The sequence below is a fragment of the Podarcis filfolensis genome, assembly GCF_964270895.1.
Source record: "Podarcis filfolensis genome assembly, chromosome: 6".
NCBI lineage: Eukaryota > Metazoa > Chordata > Lepidosauria > Squamata > Lacertidae > Podarcis > Podarcis filfolensis.
The window spans coordinates 34,978,473-35,000,200 of NC_139609.1; the positions used below are offsets into that span (position 1 = coordinate 34,978,473).

The 21,728-nt window shown below is 40.6% G+C and overlaps 2 protein-coding genes across 8 annotated transcripts in view; both read right to left on the reverse strand.

Moving 5' to 3' along the window:
* Positions 1-6,756, reverse strand: part of MSH4 (mutS homolog 4) — a gene marked incomplete at its 5' end in the record, with an annotated part of 32,800 nt that extends 26,044 nt beyond the window's left edge. For 3 of the 4 annotated variants that reach the window (XM_083620914.1, XM_083620912.1, XM_083620915.1), the window contains 2 exons: positions 4,374-4,538; positions 6,537-6,756. In XM_083620914.1, the coding sequence (XP_083477040.1) occupies positions 4,374-4,538; positions 6,537-6,756 (385 nt within the window). The remainder of the gene's footprint in view (positions 1-4,373; positions 4,539-6,536) is intronic. The other variant, XM_083620913.1, reaches the window with a different exon arrangement.
* A 2,478-nt stretch (positions 6,757-9,234) lies between these two features.
* Positions 9,235-21,270, reverse strand: RABGGTB (Rab geranylgeranyltransferase subunit beta). Of its 4 annotated transcripts, none has more exons than XM_083621056.1 (10): positions 20,713-20,804; positions 19,667-19,907; positions 18,658-18,765; positions 17,132-17,329; positions 16,416-16,521; positions 15,756-15,808; positions 14,792-14,902; positions 12,866-12,991; positions 11,664-11,813; positions 9,235-10,232 (listed from the first exon to the last, which is right to left on the reverse strand). In XM_083621056.1, exons 2-10 carry the CDS (start codon positions 19,679-19,681, stop codon positions 10,092-10,094), a joined length of 1,008 nt encoding a protein of 335 aa, XP_083477182.1. In that variant the 5' UTR covers positions 19,682-19,907; positions 20,713-20,804; the 3' UTR covers positions 9,235-10,091. The 4 variants fall into 4 exon arrangements, with proteins under 4 accessions (XP_083477182.1, XP_083477183.1, XP_083477184.1 ...); XM_083621057.1 differs by having other exon boundaries at positions 19,667-19,757; positions 20,713-20,728; XM_083621058.1 differs by lacking the exons at positions 19,667-19,907; positions 20,713-20,804 and adding an exon at positions 21,159-21,270.
* Between the last annotated feature and the right edge of the window lie 458 nt (positions 21,271-21,728).

Consider the following 21,728-nt stretch of genomic DNA (forward strand, 5'->3'; position numbering starts at 1 on the left):
CATTATTACATAAACCAATCCCAACCTTTCTATTAGACCCCAATGCCTATTAAATAATGCCAACATTTTCTGGTTTATTTTATAGTAAGAACTGTTTATGTGTGTTTTAAAAGAGAAAACAGAAGCCCGAAGACAGTTCAGTGCGCATGTGGAGTTTTGAAATACGAGGGCTGTTGCATCCTGTCGACTACAATGGACAGGATCCAATCATTCCCACATGCATGAAGAGGTATGTTTGCACAGCTTCTCCCTTTAATTGGACCCATAATGTTTATCAGGATGCTGTCTGTGAGATGAAACAGCTGACCATTTATTTGCAAAAAAGTCACTAATTTTTTATATTGTTCTGATGCTGTTTCTCAAAACAATTTCCACTAGTTGTGAATGGCGTTGAGGGAAATCTGAATAACTTAATATTTTTTGTGAACTTACTGTCAAAGTGCTATACTAACTAATTTTACTAACAGGTGAATGGTATGAGCCACTGCACTAAGATCTGCAGATGTCAAATGCAATACCAGAGGCCCAGTCACACACCAAGCTGCAATCCAAGAGCAGTTTTTATTTGTAATAAGTGACCATTCCTCCCTTCCTGGCATAGTTTTGCTAAGCAAAGGCAAAAACAAGGTACTGCATATCAGTGACAGACCATTAAGTGGCATTTCAAGCAATCCTCTAATGCTGTTCTCCAATACAAAATGGCATTTAAATGCTAGTGTGACAGTAAGAAAAATGGAACTGTCAGTTAACAAAACATTTAGATGATGAATAAAATGACGTTGTTTCTAATGTAATTATATTTTCAAAAATATCCCAAGAATTGTCTAGGTAATTATTTTTATTACAAAATACCTTAAGGGCCAGAAATTGACATTAAGAAATTATATGCAATGTGGTTCACATGTCCTAAATGATAGTTGTCACATCATGTTCAGTCATACAGCAGATAATGCTTACAACAGCACAAACTACAAGTATGTTAATGGTAAATCACCAGTCAAAGCATCGGTATATGTTTGCTTCTTTTGTTTAAAAACACGTTCTGTTGGTGATTACAACACTAGAGAACTCATCAGTCTTTTTAATCAAATGTTAATATGGAAAGTAATATCATCATCAATCTTTTTTTCCATTTCAGAATCATGCTCACTATACTGGCAGTCAACATCTTCATCAATGTCAACTCTCCTCTTATTTATCTTTCTGCATACTATACAATGGAGAAGGCATTCAAAACTGCTTGCTTTCCCACTCCCAATAATTGAATAATTATATTTCATTAGAATAGCTTAGCCTAACAAAATATATAATGTTAAATAGTAATTCTTCGTTGTGGTTGTTAACTACTATAACCATAGTCAGGTTTGCTAGCTGTAACTTTCCAAAAACATTCTAATATAATTTTACACTGCCCTCTACTGTCCACTTAATTTTTTGCCAATGGTGGATGCAAGAATATAACAGAATGAAATGCCACATAATTTTTCAACAATTTTGGTCTTAATACTTGTAAGATTTCCCTGAGATGCTAAATATCTGCCTCAAAACTGTTTGATTATAACTTAAGAAACCAGAACATGCAGGGATATCACTTTGGGGGGAAATGACTTTTTAACAGAAATCTGTAAAGTCTTCAGAGCACCAGTAAACTATTTAATAGTATCTATCTTTGCACTGGGCAACATCTAGAATACTGTAGACTGTGCTGGTGGGGCCATCTAAAAAATCTTATCATGGAGCTGAAAAGACACAGAAAATGTCAAATAAAACAATAAAAGCCAAAATAACCTTTCCTGTGGGAATTATTTTTAGAGTTTGAGATTTTAATTTAGTCCAGAAAAAATAATTATGAGAGGATATGACAGTGGTCTACAAAATTGGGAAAAGGGTAGAAAGGGATCCAAGGTGAAAAGGGTAGGAATTCAGGTGCTGTGGCTTTGCTGAAGCTGAGCAGGTGTTTACTTGATTGATGATCTGGGTGGATGAAAAGACTGCATAAAGAGAAATTTGAACATAAGAAGAGCTCTACTGGATCAGATCAAATGTCTATCTAGTATAGCATTCTCTTCTCACAGATGTCTAGAGAAGCCCACAAGCAAGTCATGAGCAGAATAGCTACCTCCCGCATGTGATCTCTAGCTACAGGTATTCAGATAACTCTGACAGTAACTATCCAAAACCCACAAACAGGACCTGAGTGCAACCATGTTAGCCCCGCTTTTGATTCCTAGCAACTGGTATTCACACGCATACTGCCTCTTATAGTGGAGTTAGAGCATAGACTTAACCTCCATGAAATTGTCTAACCATCTCTGAAAGCTTTCCAAGTTGGTGGTCATCACTACATTTTGTATTAGTGAATTAAATAATGTAATATATGAAAAAATACTTGTTTCTGTGTGTCTCGAATCTTCAGCTGTTCAGATTCACTCAATGACCCCTAGTTCTGTTATCATGAGAGAAACACTGCACTCTGTCAACTGTCTCCACACTATGACTCCCCTTACCCGCTTTTTAAAAAATTAAGAAGCCTGAAAGAAGTAATATTTTTTCATGGGGGGGTGTAGATGTAGATTCCTGATCAATATGGCTGTCTTGTGTATCTTTTTCTTCTCTACAATATTCTTTTGAGATGTGGCAACCAGAACTGTATGAAGTATTTCAAGTGTGCACTGGTACTGAATATGCAAAATTAGATTATTTTTGTCTGAATATGCATCACTTTACACTTGTTTACATTGCACTGTATTTCCTATTTTAATGCCCAGTCACCCAATTTAGAGATCCTTTTGGAGCTCCTCACAACCTCTTTTTGTTTTTACTACCTGTAATGATTTGGTGTTATCAGCAAACTTGGCCACCTTATTTTTCACTTTCATAAAAATAGAATTTGGAGATGTTAGGTGAAATAGACTGGCAGTAGGTTCACAAGATACATTACACAAGAATAAGTAAGAAATTTGCAGAATTGCCTAGCATGGTATGTGGAAGGCACTGTTTTTGTTACATAAAGACTGACACCTCTCAACTTCAGAAAGAGAGGTAATGAAAGTTAAATGGAAGCACCATGCTCAGAGGCAGTAAAATTTGAGTATTGGATGCTGGAGACATAAAGCAGGGGGAGGTCATCACCATTACGCCTTGCCTGTGAGCTTCTCAAAGCAGCGGCGTAGCGTGGGTTGTCAGCACCCGGGGCAAGGCAAGTAATTTGCGCCCCCTAACCCGGGGCAAGGCAAGTAATTTGCGCCCCCCTAACCCCTAACCTGCCGCCGCTGCCAGCTTCTTCTTGCTGCTGCCTGGTCTGGTCTGGTGTGGTTCTCTCCCGCGCTCAGCGCTGCGCTGGGCGGCCGCTGCACTGTCCCTCCCCCAGATAGTCCCTCGCTCTCTCTCGGCACCGCACGCCTGGCACCCACCCCCTCCACAGTGGGCGGCGACCCGGCGGCTCGGATCGGATTCGCACAGCCAGCACTGCAGTGAGAGAGAGTGAGTGAGGCAGGTAGGGGCAGAGAGCTGCGAGTGCGAGCGCCCCCCCCCAAATGTTGCGCCCGGTGCGGCCGGCCCCCCCTGCACCCCCACGCTACGCCACTGTCTCAAAGGTTTTGGGCCTGATCACAATTTATGATATCTGGACTAAATAGATCTTAATCTGATCCATCAATGCAATTCTTATGTTCCTCTACAAGTCTGACATTTGCATTTTCTAAATTCATGAGCTACAGGTATGAAGAAGAAAAACCATGAAACTGATAGTTGATCTTGATCTCTCGGTTTTTTTTCTAAAGTTAACTTCTCATTGTGGGAGCTGCTGCATTGCTGCACTCTTTCTGTCCCCTGAAGGTAACAACATAGGCCTTGAGCCATTTGGCAGAAGACCCTGCAAGTGCTGCTGCCTCAACAGTCTATCTAGTGCACGACATTGACTTTTTGTTACACAGAAATGTGACAATTTATTTTGTGATATATTGATCATGGAAACACACAAGACATCTTCTAACCTAACCTCATCTTGAAGATACAGTTACATTCTGATGCTTTGCAGCAGAATTTGTGAAAACTCTTCAAGAAAATCTCTTTTGTACAACCATGAGTGTTAGGGTAACATACGATCAAACCAAATATGGAGTCCAATGGTGGCCACCCACCAGCGGAAATGATTTCCACTGGGGCAATGGGACTTTCCCTTCTTCTCTTGCCCACTGCAGCCCCAAAATTTTATCCTGAGGGCTGGGGACCATCTTCAGAGTGAATTTGGGGAGGCTGTGGGGGACAGATAAGTAGCCCATTCATGTAGTGTTGCCCCAACTAATTTTTTCGTATTTACAACCCATCTGTGTAAATATTAAGATGTACAAATTACAGTAGGTGAACTTCACCTGAATATCCCATAAAAGGAGTCCCATTTCTGCACCCTGTTCTACTAGATGAGAGAGGTGTTTTTCGTACTCGAGAAATATGTAGAGCTCGGGTTGAAGAAGAGCTTGTCAAATTCACTGTGCTAATGTTTTCTGCATAGGAACTCTTGTCTCCAAAGTATGACTCTAATAAAAAAAAGAAAGAATTGCTCTTAAAGAGAAATTTAGAATTAGTGATTGCAGTGTTTGCTTTCCCCAGAGATAGTTGCAACAGTAGCTTGTAAGAACAATCTTGATCCTGTTAAATTCAATGTAAAATTACTCTGAGACCTGTAATAGAAATGATCACCCTAACAAATAATTTTAGGATGTTCTAAACATATTTGGAAAATCAAGATAATCAATTCCCATTTTAACAAAAATTAATCATTTTCTGCACAAGCAAAAGAAAAAACAGTACCTGTTATATATTTATTATATATAATTGTGCTTCTCCCTCTATCTGTTATATATAATTCTACCACATTTTCTAATCACCTAATCCTGAGTTAGTTCATTTCTGGACTTTTATACTATTTACATATACTGGCTCTCGAACTGTATTTAAATGGGCTTAATTAATAAATCATATTGGATGGGAATAGTCTTAGCATTGGGGTTTTTTATTGGTTTGAGTGGGTGAATAGTATGATTTACAATGCAATCCTATACATGTATATTCATGACAGAGTGGGGATTTTTGAACCCTTATCTACCAGGTCCTAGTCCAACACTCTAACCACTATACCACACTGGTTTCCTAGAGTACTTCTGCTATGGAGCAGCTGTATAATAATAATAATAATTTATTTGTACCCTGCCCATCTGGCTGGGTCTCCCCAGCCACTCTGGGCGGCTTCCACAAAGACCAAAAATACACTAATAGTCATACGTTAAAAACTTCCCTGAACAGGGCTGCCTTAAGATGTCTTCTGAATGTCAGGTAGTTGTTTATCTCTTTGACATCTGATGGGAGGGCGTTCCACAGGGTGGGCGCCACTACCGGGAAGGCCCTCTGCCTGGTTCCCTGTAGCTTTGTTTCTCGCAATGAGGAAACCGCCAGAAGGCCCTCGGCGCTGGGCCTCAGCGTCCGGGCAGAACGATGGGGGTGGAGATGCTCCTTCAGGTATTCTGGGCCGAGGCCGTTTAGGGCTTTAAAGGTCAACACCAACACTTTGAATTGTGCTCAATTCAATTAAATTAAATAGGAAAAGAAATATGAGGAAAGCAAAATGCCACTTAGAGAAGGATCCAATATATTTTCCTTGATGCTTGAATTTGTTTTATTGTGGATTGTTTTATTTAATGTTTCAATGTGTTGCAAACTGCTTTGAGATTTTTTCTTTTAAAAAAAATTCAGTGTGGTGCAAGCAAATTTTTATTCTTAAGGTCTGGCCCAGATAAAAAAAGTTGTGCTTACCTACTGTTAAGTCATGTTCATTAATTTCAAAGGGTTTTCTCTGAATAGAACATTGGAAACAACCTAGTGCGTACAATTGCAGCCATAGTGGAATTGAGTGTTTAGGTGCAGAGAAGTGGATTTGTAAATGTTCAAATAATTATTTACTACCCCAGTTTGATCTTACACATTTTTGAAAGATGTGGGGAGTTTTCACTTGCAAGGAGTTTTCACATGCCTTTTCAGCTTCTTTTGAATTGTCTGGATTCATGTGCGACCATTGTTAATGAAAGGCAGTAGGGAGAAAACAGAGAAAGTGCTTTGCTGCAAATACAAAAATCTTACATTCCCATCTTATGGATAAGAGGAAAAGCAAAACACACATTTTTTTTTTTTGTACTAAGGAAAACACTTTTTCTAGCTATGTGAATAAAGACCAGGTGCCACCGTTCATTAGGCACACTCACGCACAAACTTGTTTGGCAGATAGTAACAAATTATGTAAATAAACCCAGAATATGGGGTCTTTTGGAAGAGCCAGAAGATTGACGAAATCTGGAATTGTGCAGCATTTAACCAATTTAAAGCGCTGCAACTGAGGTGGTTTTGGGAAAGGAGAGGCATAGCTGAACACGTCCTTAGGTTGCTTATCAACACAAACAGTTACTATTCTGCCTTTGAACCCTCAGAACTCAAGCTGACGGTGTGTCTGTTTTAACCCAGAGGAGAGAAACTGCCTCTCCCACCTTCCAGCCCCCTTGAGAGGAAGGGCGCCATGAAGCCGCTGCGGGAGCCTCGGTCTCTCTGAGGGCGAAGGGGCTGCTCGTCCGAGGAAGACGGAGGGTCGCCGCCGCGGCCAGCAGGCGCCTGCTCCGACCCGAGCAGGCCACGGGGCCGCCGCTCCGCGCAAGGTGAAGAAGAGGAGGGAGCCGAGAAGGAGGTGGAGGCTGCCGAAACCTCCTCCATCCGGAGGCTTGTTCAAATGTCTCCCCAACCCTGAAGCCAGAAGAAGCGGCCTTGAAGCCTCCGCGGGTTCATTCCCCAACCCCTCGGCTCGCATAGAGCCAAGAATCCGCACGGCGGGAAAAAATGGTTGAACGGGCCGATCCATTTCAGCCAGCAGAGGGAGGGGAGAGGAAGGTTGGTAGTTTTTGTTACTGTCAACGACAGTAAAGACACCGAGTACACCTCACCTACATCCACGCAATGCTGGTTTCCTTCTTTAAGGGGATTTCCCGACCACTCTCCACACGGAGAGCATATAATAATGTGATTCCCCTCCACCCCGCGTGCAGGTTTAAGGTGGTACGGTCCATCCCTATAGAGGCTTCAGCGCCGCACAGGGACAGCGGGTGACCCCAATGGCTTTGCCTTAGTGCTGGCCAGAGGTTCGTTAAGCGCGGCAGCGCCTGCTTCTCCCTTTGACCGTCATTTCTTCCTGCCTCATAGGCCTAACAGCATGCGGCCTTCCCTTTATGTATGAAGAAAACTCGTTATGTTCTGAAGGGTACAGGGCAACGCATGCATCATAGTAGTAAAGAAATGGTGGAAATTGTAGCCCAACATTTGGAAGGCAGCACGTCGGCTGCCCTCAACTTAGGGAATGGCCCACAAAGTAATTTTCCATTCCCTCGTCCTATCTGCAGCCCCCCCCCCAAAAAAAAAACTTGTGAAGAATTTCTTTATGACTATCTGCAGAATGTGGCTAGGGAAAACTGAAAACAGAAGTTTGTGCAGGTTTCCTATGCTGGCTCCTTTTCTAACAGCCCCACTACAAATCGTTCTATCTTCCAGATTTGGGGGTGGGGGGTTCAAGTGGCTGCAGGGAAAGGACCAGGAAATTTCCCTTCCATGAACTTCCTGAAGTTTCACCAGGCAAAATACACTTTAAACACAATTTACACTACAGTATTTGATTGCAGCCTTATACTAATCTGACGCTGTTAGAAAGGCAGGAGGGATGAGAATAGGGGCTTGAATTTATGAAGAACGTTAGCATAAAGGTAAAGGTACCCCTGCCCAAAGGCCAGTCGTGACCGACTCTAGGGTTGCGCACTCATCTTGCTCAAGAGGCCGGGAGCCGGTGCTGTCCGAAGACACTTCCGGGTCACGTGGCCAGCGTGACGGAGCTGCATCTGGCGAGCCAGCGCCAGCGCCGCACACGGAAACGCCGTTTACCTTCCTGCTATAAAGCGGTCCCTATTTATCTACTTGTACTTAGGGGTACTTTCGAACTGCTAGGTTGGCAGGAGCTGGGACCGAACGACAGGAGCTCACTTTCTTTCACGGGGATTCGAACCGCCGACCTTACGATCACCAAGTCCTAGGCACTGAGGTTTTACCCACAGCCAAATTCAAGCAAAAGATCTATCAAACCAGCCAAAGAAAAGCTGTGATGAACAGAGAAAAAAACTGTATACTGCAGTAGGGATGGTATATATTCATTAGAGATAGTGGTTAGTTATTTCGGTCACAAGCACTGGCCTTTCTGCCCTCAAAGCAGGTTAACATTTCTTTTCTTTTCCCCCCTTCAGGATACATTATGTCTCAAAGGGGTTCTCATTTCTCCAACACATGTAGAGATTTTTAGCACCTCTGTCCTTTATCTGTAATTAGTACCAAAATGTCTGGCTTTCACTTCAAATCTAAAATATTGATGATGCAGCCAATGTAACAGGTGTTAATGTCCCCTTGTGCGACGAGACTTTTCTCTCATCCTGCTCAACCCTACTTCTTCTCTGCAGATTTCAGAGGAGAGATATCCTAAGAGGATGATTTGAGAGTGCACAGGGAAAGGAAGCCTCATTGGAGAGGCATAAATCCTTGTGCTAATAGAACAACTTTGCTGGATACAACCTGCCCTATTTCCAGTTCTGATTGCACTATTCAGAAGCAGTTCCAAGGATGCAACCATAATGTTCAATTAAGAGCCAAGTGGATAAAAGCCAAAGGTCCATCTAATCTAGCACAGCTCTCATGGTGGGCAGGTGCCTCTTAGCCCACAAGCAGACCTGAAAGCATTAGAACTTTCCTCACCTGTAATCCACAGCAGCTCTATTCAAAGGCATAGTGCCTCAGACTGTGGAAGCAGAACATTGCCTTACCCCGCCCATTAATTGGTCTAATCCTCTTTTAAAGCTATCCAAGGTAGCAGGCATCACTACATCTTGCGGGAGCAATCTTCAACAATTTAACTATGTAATGTGTGAAATTATTGTGTCCTTCCTCAAGTTACTACTGCTAGAAAGGGAGACAACCATCTCTCTTGTACACTTTCTCCACAAAATGCATAATTCTGAACACTTCAATCAATGTCCTCCCTTGCTTACTTTTCTTAAACAGAAAGCCCCAAATGTCGTAACCAGTCGGAAACCAATTTTTCACAAAATGACTTGTCAACAAGAAAAGTACAAACAACATTGTCTCCAATGGACCATCAAGTAGTTACTTCATAATTAGCTTTAATTTATTTGAAGCAGAATCCCATTTCATACTCAGAAGATTTCAGCCAAGTTACAAATGCACAATTGTGACAAATGTGAAATGGAAGCACTTCTAGAGTTCCAGTGGAAGCAGATAATTCATCCTGCAGAAAGTAATATTCTTCTATAGCTTTATTCTTGACTATATACAACCATTTGAAGTGCTACTGAAACTGGGCTTCAAGCCACAGTTACAATAAATACATTAGAGCAAAGGAACAAATTCTAAAATTCAGCAAGGCCATTAGTTCAAAACAAGTTAATGGTAATTAATCTTCACTGAATGTCACTAGTAGAAAGCAGTTGTCAAAGTACCATAAAATTTCTAGTTATGTAAAACTAGAACATGTGATTGAAATTGGATAAAAAAGTGTAGCAGTCAGATCCTAAACAGGAACTCAAGTGCATAAAGTGTCACTGGCATTAGCAAGTCAATTTCTTTTGATAGAAACAGTGCTTAGGACAATTCACTGTCCAGTACATGCTGTCACCAAGATGAGTGAATGATTGTGTCATAAATATCAAGCCACACAATTCAAGTATTCTTCTATTGTGTCTAGTACAGTATATTTCGAAGTAGCATGACTGGAATGGAGCCCGGAGGCAAACATATTTAAATACATTTAAACATATGTCTACATCTGTTATTGAGAACCTCAAGCACATGTAACACTCAGTTTATTTACTTTGGATACACTCCAGATACAAAATGACAGTACTTATAGTAAAGTGGTAATTTATCATGTAAACACATTTAGAAATGTCTTTTGACAGAAAATTCAAAGCAGCTGAGTATGGCAAAATTGTGCACATCAAAACCTAGCTTACAAGTTCTGGCTGTACATTTATTCTTTGAAGAACCTCTTCAGGCATACAAAACACAGGATTCACAGGCTTAATTTGTTCTTCTCCCAGTAATGATAGTCCAGCAATTCCAAACAAGGTATGAAATGGATCCACCTACAACATACCAAGGTGCATATTAAATACACAAGGAGGTTTTTACATGGTTTCGCACTTTCAAAAGGTTAGTCGGTGTGCATTAATAGATTTGAAGATTCAAATAAGGCAGAAAGCTGCAATAAGTTATTTTATTGTCTGACGTCTCTCAAATTCCGAATAAACTGTGAGATTAAAGTTAACTGTTTGAATTTATAGGCAACTGATACCCAGATTGCAATAGCTTAGAAGCCAGCCAAAAAATTCCAATAGCTCTGTTGCTTCCTTTAATTGACACATGCTTATCAAGAACCGCCTAAAAGGCTCTATGGCAGAAGAGACAGGGAAAGCACTTCCTCTGTAGCAAGATGCCCATGCATACTCAAGAATGAAACACCTTCTAGTGGCAACCCTTGTACAGGGTTTCATTCCAGAGGATCCTGTGGCCTTCAGATGAGATGATTATAGAGCTCCAAAAGACTGACAGAGGGAGGAGCTAAAAAGTATCCATGTACGGTGCATGAAGCCTTTTGGATCTCAACTTACAGGCCCAATATTCTGAATATATTTGATTAGCTATATCCTATACAGAACACTCCCCCCCCCCAAAAGCAGTAATCTATTAAATATCACCTGGGCCTGGGCCTAAATCAGCTCACCTTCTGATATGAAATTATATCAGTTGCCTTATCTTCTTGAGTGATCCAGAACCACTACACCTGTTTTTGTAGAGTATGGCTCCTTTTAAAGATCCTCAAATTTTGTGTTATTAGTTTAGAATTGTCAAGCATACATCATGACACCTGTACCTTGGTTTTCGTATGCCTTGGTATTCGTATGTTTCGGTTCCCGAACGATCGAAACCCGAAGTGAGCATTCTGGTTTTCGAACGTTCTTTTGGAAGCCGAACATCTGATGCAGATTCAGCTATGGCTTCCGGCGCACCTGCGTAATCGGGAGCCACGCCTTGGATTCCGAACGTTTCATCAGTTGAACGGACTTCCAGAACGCATTCCGTTTTAAAACCAAGGTACTATTGTAGTTTAATAGTGCCTTTGAGGCCTTTCCTTGATACCCACAAAACATCCAAGTTCTGCCTCCCCCCCCACACATTGCCCCTTGCTCGTGAGGGTGGCTACTTTTATTCCTTGAAAGCTACATCAAGATGAAGTTAGGAGAGTGAAACTCTTTTCTACTTTTTCTTCCAAGTGTATGTGTTTTTCAAGGCTTAAGATTGCTTATCAAATCGATCTTCTGATTCAGTAGAATCAAAGTACACCTGCACACACACCTTTGCTGTGTGTCTGAGAGAGAGCACACAGCTCAGAGGTGACAAAAGGGGGTGGTACCCCCCCAGCACTCCCCCAAAAATTCAAGTTCTGCCCACCAGCTGAAAAATGTTGGCAAACCCTGGTTTAGTTAAATAAAAAGTATTAAAGCTTAGTAACTTGCCATATCTCCTGGCCTGTCAGCAAATCCTCCGGTCTCTTCATCCTGGCAAGCCAAGATAAAACTGCGCAATTTCTCTCGGTCAATCCAGTGCAACCTGCCAATAATCTTCAGGGATGCCAATACCCACCATGAATAGCATACATCAGGTAACTAGCAAATATAATAATGGCAATATAGGTTAGGTCAATTGCAATTATAATCTCAACATCAGGTTAACTGTTGAATGTAGTGAGAAACAACCACATAAAGACACATAGGGTTGTTGTGTAGACAGATTGAAATTAATATATTTAACTTTATTTATTGCATTTATATTACACCTTTCTGCCAAGACAGCCATAGTGGTTTACAATTTTAAAGTATTAAGACAAATGTTGTAATATGCAAATGTTAAACATGTTGATGAATCTATTCACGAGTGTGACTTAGTGGGATAAAGCCCACATCATATCTTTCAGAAAGTCTATTCCGTTTCAGTAGAATTACAACCAGTTTTCTTTTTGATTCTATCCTTCCACCGAACATGTGCACAGCTAAATTTAAACCATCCTAAGATACAATGGGCTATGCTTATGTTCCTAATTAAACAGACTAAGATAATGGACTAAAGATATATATAAAAAACCAATACTCAAATCCTGATGTCATGTCATACCCTTAAGAAAAAAGTGAAATACTTTGACATCCTATTTTCCATTAGAACTAGAAACATTTCACAATGCTTGCCTAAAGCAGTGATGCAAACAAGGACTTTTTGAGTGGTTTGCCTCCATAAGCTCGCATCAAACAGTAAATTGCTAGAAGTGAGAAAGACTAAGGTTCTTATTCATAACCCATCAATACAGTGGGGCTCATAGCTCCAAAGACTTTTTATTTTAGTGCTGTGACAGAATTGTTTACGTGCGTGAAACACCAAGTTTGCCAAACCTGATCCCGAATATAATAGACACATTGTCTTTCAGTGTATTTACTTGCTGCAAGCTAACTTTTGCTTAACTGTTGTACCTTTTTTAAACTGTTCATATTAAGAAGATTATGAAAGAGCAATCCAATTCTACAGAATATAATCCAAGTTAAAATAGTCGTACTATATTTACCAAAATCACTCTTTAGGAAATCTACTTATGGACTACTAGTTCTATTCCCCCAACACAGGCCCCTCCATCTATACAGTATTTAAAATATAAAATGTAACTTAATACCTTCTCTGGCCTTCCATTAAGGCCACCAGATGGCAACTGGCGTTCACAAAGCCACCAGCCCAGCAGGTCAGCGTTTATTTGGTGTAACTGGCCAGTTATGGCTAGGAATCCTGTGCAACAATAGATCTAAAATTACAGACATAAAGTTCATGTCTATTTAAAAATATAGCTTCTCAGGTGAAACAAAGGAAATTACAATGTAGAATCCCAACCAACTGTGCAAAAATGTTTACTTAAGAAACTAATCAGCATTTTTCATTAATAAAATTTTAAATCAAAATTATTATTTTTAGAGGCTGATTTAACTTACATAACTCCTCATTTGAGACACATCTAGAAATGTGTAGCATTCAGCAAGATAATGGACCAGTCTGCATGCAACTTTAAACCATGGTTTAGTTCGATAAGGACAATCCACAACTAGTTTTGAGCTCAAGCACTCTCTCCTTCCCCCCGTCCTTTGGAATTGCCACTTGGAGATCAGAAGCTTCTGCATCTTTTAGGTTAAGCAGTTTAGCATTACATTAGAAAAACAGCAACTGTGCTTAATATAACTGAAGTTGGTAAAAACAAGCTAGTTTCATAAACCAATTTCAAACAGACTAAAGTCACCAAACAATTTGTTTAGATTTGAGTGTCACAAAAAGCTGCAGTAAATGGAAGTGAATGCTTCCAAACATCCACCCGACTTGTGGCAGTGCCAGAAGAACGGGAAAATGAAAGAATTGAGGCTCACCCTTTTAACACCAATATATGTTTAGTGTTACATGCAAACAGAGCCATTGTGCTCATCCACATTGATGCCCATACCTACAAATACAGAATTTAGCATGAGGGTACAAACACCACTGCAGCACCAACAGGTGGTTCTGTGCTGTTAGTTTTGAACATTGAAGGATGGGTTACTCTGAGGGCTCTATGCACACCACATTATGTATAGAGGCATCTTACTTGCCAATCAGATGTCACTGTGGGACCTCCAAAGATAAAGTAGGTGAGATCCTAATTAAGAGTTCCTCCTCCAGCTTAATACTTTAAGTTTTATTACAATTACTTTTGTTTTTAAAGCTGAATATAAAAATACATAAGCTGCTCTATTTTAATACTGGACACCTAACTGAGGTTCAGTTTTCCTATTTCAGACTCCAGTTCCTAGCCTCAATCCAAATAAATAATAGAAATATTTAGCACCACGGGAACCAGGATAGACATCTCTACAAATCACACCCTTCCTTCCTCCATCCCATGAAGTGCAACATTTGCAAACTGTCCTATTTCAAGGCATATTTGGGGGAAATAGTTGCCTTTTGCATTACATTATACAGAATTTAGGACATCTTAAAGGTTTGCATATCTGACGTTTGTGAAGCTGATAAATACTTCGAGTTAAAATACCATAGATTCCGGCGTATTAGGCGACTGGGCGTATTAAGACGACCCCCCAAATTGGCAGCTGCAATTTGGGGGTTCGTCTTATAAGCCCAGTTGCCTAATACGCTGGGCAGCTCTGCGCCGGGAGGCCACCCGGCATGGAGCGGAGCCCGCCGCCCCTCCTTCTGCTTCTGAAGCAGTGCAAGGGGCGGGCTCCACACTGGGAGAAAGCTGCCCGGCGCAGAGCCGCTCACTGCTGCTTCGGAAGCAGCAACAGGGGCGGCGGGCTCCATGCCAGGCAGCAATCTCCCGGTGCGAAGCGGAGCCCGCCGCTACTGCGGCTGCTTTGGAGCTGCCGCCGCAGCAGCGGGGGCGGATATCCGGCGTATGAGGCGACCCCCCCACTTTTTAACCTCTTTTTCGGGGTTAAAAAGTCGCCTTATACACCGGAATTTACAGTAACTAAACTGAACAGAAATAGGTTAGTGTGTTAATTGGTGTCAACAGGCATCAATAATCCCTTGCAAGGTTTATTTAAGAAACAGAACTACTTACCTGTCCTGCATGAGATTCAGATCCTGGTCTACAACCAAATCCTCCATCAAAGTTCATACAGGACAACACAAATTCTACTGCTTTGTCCACATCAATTGCATCCAGTTTCCCCTGAAAGGCAGTAAAATCCTTGTAATGTGTTTCCTCCATTTTAATACCAAGGACAGTCAACTCCAAACATACTAGCGCTGTCCCTGCAATATACTTCTGTGTGAAAGTCGTTAATGTCTGCAATTTTCACTTGAATGGCATATGGGGGGCGCGGGGGAATGTTTCTTAGAAAATTGGCAGATGAACCTGAGATTCATTTGTTCTCTACAGGTCAGCAGACAAGCAAGTATCCCAAACTTATCCCTGCCTACAGCTCCTTACCACTGGGGGGCGGGGCGGGGAAAAGCTTCCTTTCACAACATATGACAAGGGAGACAAATATGACAAAGAAATATATGTAATATATTTCTATAGCACAGTACTCTGTTATTTACCAAATTCTTCTTTTTACAGAAAACCTGTCTCTCATATATGAACCGCAGCACACAAAAGCTGGAACAGTGCTATCCTAAGTACACTTTAGATGAGCAAAATAAGGAGGATCACAGAATACCACACTCTGAAGACCTTGTATATTAGGGTTTTTGGGATAGAAAATATCAAAATGTGATGCTGTACCATTTATTCATTAAAATACTTTGCTTTTGCCTTTCCAAATAATGCCTATGGATGCTCTTCTAACCTCCTCTCCAATATAACCACATGACTTGGTCAGTACAGAACAACTAACATGTCATGAGTACTTGCTGCCATTTGCAACTCTGGAAGTATTTCAAGTTGCTAGCTTGCTTGTGATATGCTAGAGAACTTCTTACCTCCTAAAGGAAATACAGTTTATTTGAAAGTCTTCTTTGCCCACTGTAATTTAAACATGTATTTCAAAATCACGACTGCCACTGATTAAAGGACTCACCAAGAGAGCCAACGTTGCAACAGCACAGAAGGAAAACCGCGTGTCTATTTCTCCTGCAGGAAGAAATAAACTAAGTTTTCATCTTGACAAAGCATTTAAGCAATTTAATAAACAAACAGATGCAAAAAAAGCATTTTTAATGGAATTATTCCCTTGTTCCTATTTTCTAATTCCCCCAAAGATTACTTTCATTAAGTATTTGTTATGTAGCATCACAGAAACGATTCTGTAGTGATATGGAGTAACCTCCCCAAATTATTTTCATTGTAAAACCTTTCAATAAGCATATCAGCACTTTCTTAATCACTAGTACTAGTAAAGTACTAGCTTGATCTGCTTGTAGATAAAATAAGCTGAAAACCATGGCATCTTAAAAGCATTAAAGGTGTTAACAATATTATTCTCAGATCTCAGAGTAATTCTAGAGCTAAAGTGGTGACAGACATCAACTTTACTGTCAGATATATGCCAAAAATCATCACAGATCTGAGAAGCTACTGAATCAGTAAAAATGGATATGGGAATACTATTGACAACCCCTCTAAAACTGAACTTTCATACCGAGGATTGTGCATGATACAAAAGGAAAGCCAAACATGTGGTTTTGCATTCTTTGAAGGGAAAAGAAAACATCCAATAATGCAAGTTAGAAAATGTTACCCCATATGTCTCCAGCAAATGATCCATCCTCTTTCTGTAGGTTCTTTACATATTCAACAATTTTATTTACATCAACAACCTGGAGACTGTCATAGAGAGTTAGAATCTGCAAAACAAAACCAATCAAATTAAATGTTAGCGTATTCCAGAACTACTTCAAATTGTTTTCAAATATTTGCGCATTTCAAACTACACCCCAAACATCATGAAAAGAATTAACTTTTTATTGCTACATTGTTTTCCCTTCAGTGATGCATTCTTCCCCTATTTTCATGAAATATTCTCAGGTCTCAGAGTAATTCTAGAGCTATGTGTTAAAAACCACATCAACTTTAGATTCAGATAAAGATGTCAAATTTCATCACTGACCCAAGCAGCCGTGTTCATGCTTTTATTGCACAAAATGTGCCAAACTGTGCCCACTACCCATCCTAATTTCTGGCCTTCAAGCTCAAAAGCTTCCAAAGAAGCTAGTTGAACCAAGTGTTTCAGTATTTGCAGAAAAGGCCTGCAATAACATTGCTTTTTAGCCAGCTACAGATGAAGCTTCACCAAAAGAAACCTCAAGTAATTAAGATGCATCTCCGAAACAGGATGTACCCACACTGATACTATTTAATTTTCCTACAATATAATCAATATTATAGCCTCAGAAAGTTCATCATTAGTAAAGATAAATTAATTCACTAAACAAATACTATTACTCATGAGCTTACCTGGACAGCACTAAGTGTGTATAATAGGTGAGGATCATGACCTATACTGGCACTTATGCCACCACATTCACGCTGGCACGATTTGATAAATGCCAGAATTTCTTCTTTGCTCATCCGATGCAGCTGCCCCATGAGATCCATCACAGTCAGTCCCCAATAGACACCACTCATTCGTAAATATTCTGACATACAGTATTCCTAAAAAAAAGTATAACGGATTAGTTCCTAAAGTGATATAGTATAAAACTGACGTAACTTCGCATTTAGTAGTTTCAGAAATCCCCAAACACCAAGCTGCTTGATTTCATTCCCTTTAAAAACAGTTTTAAATGGCCAGTTTTAAATTGCCCCTTATTTTTATACTCACTTTTAGCACCAATCCAGCTCAAGGCCTTGCTAGAGTAGGCTCCCTATATCTGTTTATGGCTCATATTTGTAAATGACCATTTTTAAAATCAAGGGAGATGTGTACTGAACTGTACTGTAAGAACTAAATTTTTTTAAGTGAAGTGCTTATAAATGTTTTGATCTATAAATTGCTTTGAGTGTTAAAGCACAATACAACAGCTTTCAACCTCTGCAGCAGCAAAAGAAATATGGATGCTACATAACACAGAAGTACCTACTGCACATTTATTGCTCAAACTTTTCCAATCACTTAAAAGGCCTCAACTCTCTCCTATCTCCAACTTGAATAAAAAAACCCAAGTTGCCCTTCATGCTAATGTTTGCAGATAGGGCACTGGTTAGTTCCACTATGATCAATTTAACATGGTTCTCCCTTGAGAGGCTTTCAATCATTACAACAGATTCATATCAAGATTAGAACAATTTATAAAATAATACTGTGAACTTGGCTCTTAATATTTGCTTAAATTCCAACAAGTGGAGGTTTCAGAATAGCTGCCTAAATATTTACTGGCTTGGTGTGCACAAAATTGTAAACTATGGTTTGTTCTCATCTTGTTCTTGTGGTCTGCTTGGAGGGAAACAAACTATGGATGCTAGGTTTGCATGCAATGCTTACACTCATTTCCTCATGGTAAAGCAAAATGTGGTGGGCAGACACAACTTGAACAGTATGGACAAGCACACTTGCTCATTCCCAGTAAGCCAGTTTGCTTAATTCTGATTTACTGTTTTATGCAAACTACACCACAGAATATATAATCCAGTGCAGCTGCCTTCCTATAAACACTTACCAAGGAGTCAGTCCCATTGAACTAAGGTGGGATTACTTATTTGTAGACATGTATAAGTTTGCCAGATTCAGCACAAGTGCAATACATTTTTTTCACATTCAATAATCAACTTAAATAAACGTTTCTTAGGTCTCAGATCAATAAGTATATCTTCAACTTTGTAGTCAGATAATACATGCCAGGTTACATCACCGACCTAGAGAAACCATTTGCACTTTATGTCACAAATAAACCTACTCTTTTACTCAATATATTAATAGTCATATGAACTATACTGTAATAAAAGAATTAAAAATGCTACCAAGCTTATATTACGGTACTCACATAATCATCTTTCTTTGTTCCATAAGCTGCTATGTAGTCCGCATGTTTTTCTAATAATAATGAAGTTGGTGCATCATTTTTTATTATGACATCTTTTTGTGGCGTTCCCTTAAAAATAATATGGTAAAATTATTTTCACATTTCCCCCTAAATCTGATTGCATGTAACATGTCAGACATAAAACGAATTAAACAAATGGCAGAAGTGATGTGTACATACACTTCAGGAATTTATCAAGATCCTTCATATATTTTGCTTCTTTGGTTTTGTAGTAAAGAAACGCTACTGTACCTACGCAATTGGCTATAAAAGTTTCGTACACTATGTAAGCATTTATGCCTCTAAAACAGATTTTCCAAGTGATGTTATGGCACCTTTTTCTAGGAAAATAGCACTGTATACGTCATAAATAAAATGAATTCTCATAATTAATGCTTAGTATAGGCAGAATAAAAAAAGAATGGGGAGTATTTAGGAAAGGCTATTCTAATTTCTAATTCTAGGAGCAGGTGATTACCCTGTGTTACATCTTCTTGACTACATGTTCCCCAACATAAATTAGAAATGTGAAATCCAGCAATAATACCAAAGTGCTGACTCATAGGCAATGTACATTCACCTCTACCATGCTTACACAACATGGAGAATTTGGCAACTACAAACATATGCCAAGTCAGACTTTGTATTTCTTTGTACTAACCTATATATATATATATATATATATATATATATATATGTATGTGTGTGTGTGTGTATTTAGAACAAGGCATCCACTTTTACTTATACAACATCAAAAATGACTACAAACTATACAAAACCTTAAAAAGACAAATTTTCCCAAAAGAACAAAGTAGATGGAAGGGGTGTGTAAAGAAAGAAGAAAATAAAGATACAGAAGAGTAAGACCTGAAAACATTTGAAAATAATTGCAAAAAGCTTACAAGTTTAATGAGGAGCTGAAAAAGAATTTACGCTAATTAAATGGGCAATGTAAAATTGAAACATATACCTGATCTATAAACATAAACCCAATCTATAAGGTTTTGGGTCTCCAAAAGTCCTCTCAGATGCCATTCCCTTTATTGCTGTTTTAAGGAACTCTGGAATCCAACACAGAGCATTTCACACATCCATGAAGCATTCCACTTATGTGAGAACAAAGAAGCCATGTGGCTTCAGGGTGGGGTGGGTTTAGGAAAGGAGGTGGTAGCAGTTCATATATACTTGGGGACTAGTAGCTTGTGGATCTGCTAAAGCAGTGAAAAAAGAATATGTTACTCTCATCTAGGCCAAAACAGCTTTGCAAAACAGCCTACCAGAAAAAAGCCAGTCTGCACCAGTCATCTGGGACTAGAGTTGAAAGGCAGCACTCTGGCCTCTACCAAGATCCAGGAGACCAAGGGCCACTGAGAGGTTATACCCAGTTCCCAGAAGAACGTTTTGGTCAACCAGGCTCTGTCTATCAGCCACTTTCCCCCAAGCTTTCTTTCCATTTTCTTCCCAATGCTCTTCTCTATCATGTCTATTAGAGCATGTGCTTGTGGGCAAGGGCATTCTTTTACTGTATCTAGTCTCTCAGAAAATGTTAAGGCACTTTATAAGCATTAAATAATAAAGTACAGCTTAAAACTACAATCTTGATTTATTTATTTTAACAGTTCCAGGAAATCCTACCACAGCCATACTGAAGAAGACATTCGCTCTCAAATGCTAACGAACAGCTTTGCGATAGCCTACCAAAATTCACGCTGCCTATTTTTAGCAACTAATAACCCCCCCATTCTGTTGCTTAAAATTACGTGCCTTTGGTTACGTTGCAATCTTATGCTGCGTAATATGCCGCTTTAAAATAAAGAGCAATTCTACATTAAAAAAGAAAAGCACCACTTGGTGCAGTTATTCGCTTCTTAAGCAAAGGGCGAGGCGATGTTTTACTATGGCGGCCGAACCCGCAGCCCTCGTGCCTAAAACCCGCACAGCCCTTTACCGCCAGCGATCAAGGGAAGAGTGCCCGCAACCCTTTGAGACTATCCCTAGTAATCCCATTACAAAAACCTTTGCTTGGAGAGAGAGAAGACGAAGCGAGGCCACGCCACGTGCACGGCTCCCAGCATGCGACCCTCCATGGCTCCGCGAGCGAGATTCTGAAAGAGCCACGTGACTCTCCCTCGGGGGCGCCGCGCGCAGGTTCTGAAGGGCGGGCACGTCCCTATCCAGCTCTTAGGCCGCAGACGGGCCAACCGCTTGATTGGCGGACCGAGTGGCCAATCACCGCCCAACCCGTCTTTCACTAGACTCAGCTATTCCTTCGCAGGCTCTATTATTCTACCTCCCCCTCCCCCTCCCCCCCACGCCACACCGTCTACCGAAAACCCGACGTAGCACGTCCGACCGACTCGTTTCCCCTCACAGCTCGCGGAACTGGGGTGGCGGGGTGAAGGGAGATAGGAAACCGCCCTCGCGTGAAAGCTGAGGGGAGGAAAACGCGGCTCGCTACTCACCATGTTGGCACATCTGCGGGACTCAGCCCTGCGCCCAGCGCGCACGCGCCCCCTCGGCCGGAAGAGAACGCCATTTCCGGCTCGAGGACCCCCAGCATAGCTGTCCTTGTGATGCCTGCAGTGACGTTCGTAAATGTATGAGGCGCTGCTTATGGCCCACGTTATTAGCAGCCTTGGGGAGAGTTTTTGCCGTTTAAAATGGCAAGGCTTTCCCTTCTCTCCCCTGAATAGGTTTCACCACCACTGGAAACCGTAACTAGCGTTTTCTCCCCTTCTCTTTTTATTGCTTTCAGTATTTATTTATTGCTTTTTGCAGTAGATATTGAACACGGAAGAAGACGAATGGGGGCATTTGTCCTGGGTGAATTCCTTTCCATAGGAACGACACGGGCTCTATCAAGCCCCATATTCACGCGATCAGAAAAACCTTTGGGGATTGTGCCATCATGACCCAAACTATTCCTAATTTGATGCCTGTTTGCACTGAGCCGTGGCGTGGAAGTGTTTCCTTGGGGCAGCACAAAGGCATCCCTGGAAGTTCAAAGTCGCAAGACAGAACTAAAGACGGGA

Excerpts from the sequence above, each read along its gene's own strand:
- RABGGTB (XM_083621056.1), bottom strand. Across the intron at positions 16,522-17,131 it reads ACACACTTAGTGCTGTCCAG|ATTCTAACTCTCTATGACAG; the intron begins GTAAGCTCATGA and ends TTTGTTTTGCAG. Across the intron at positions 12,992-14,791 it reads CTGAATCTCATGCAGGACAG|ATCTATTGTTGCACAGGATT; the intron begins GTAAGTAGTTCT and ends CTGTAATTTTAG.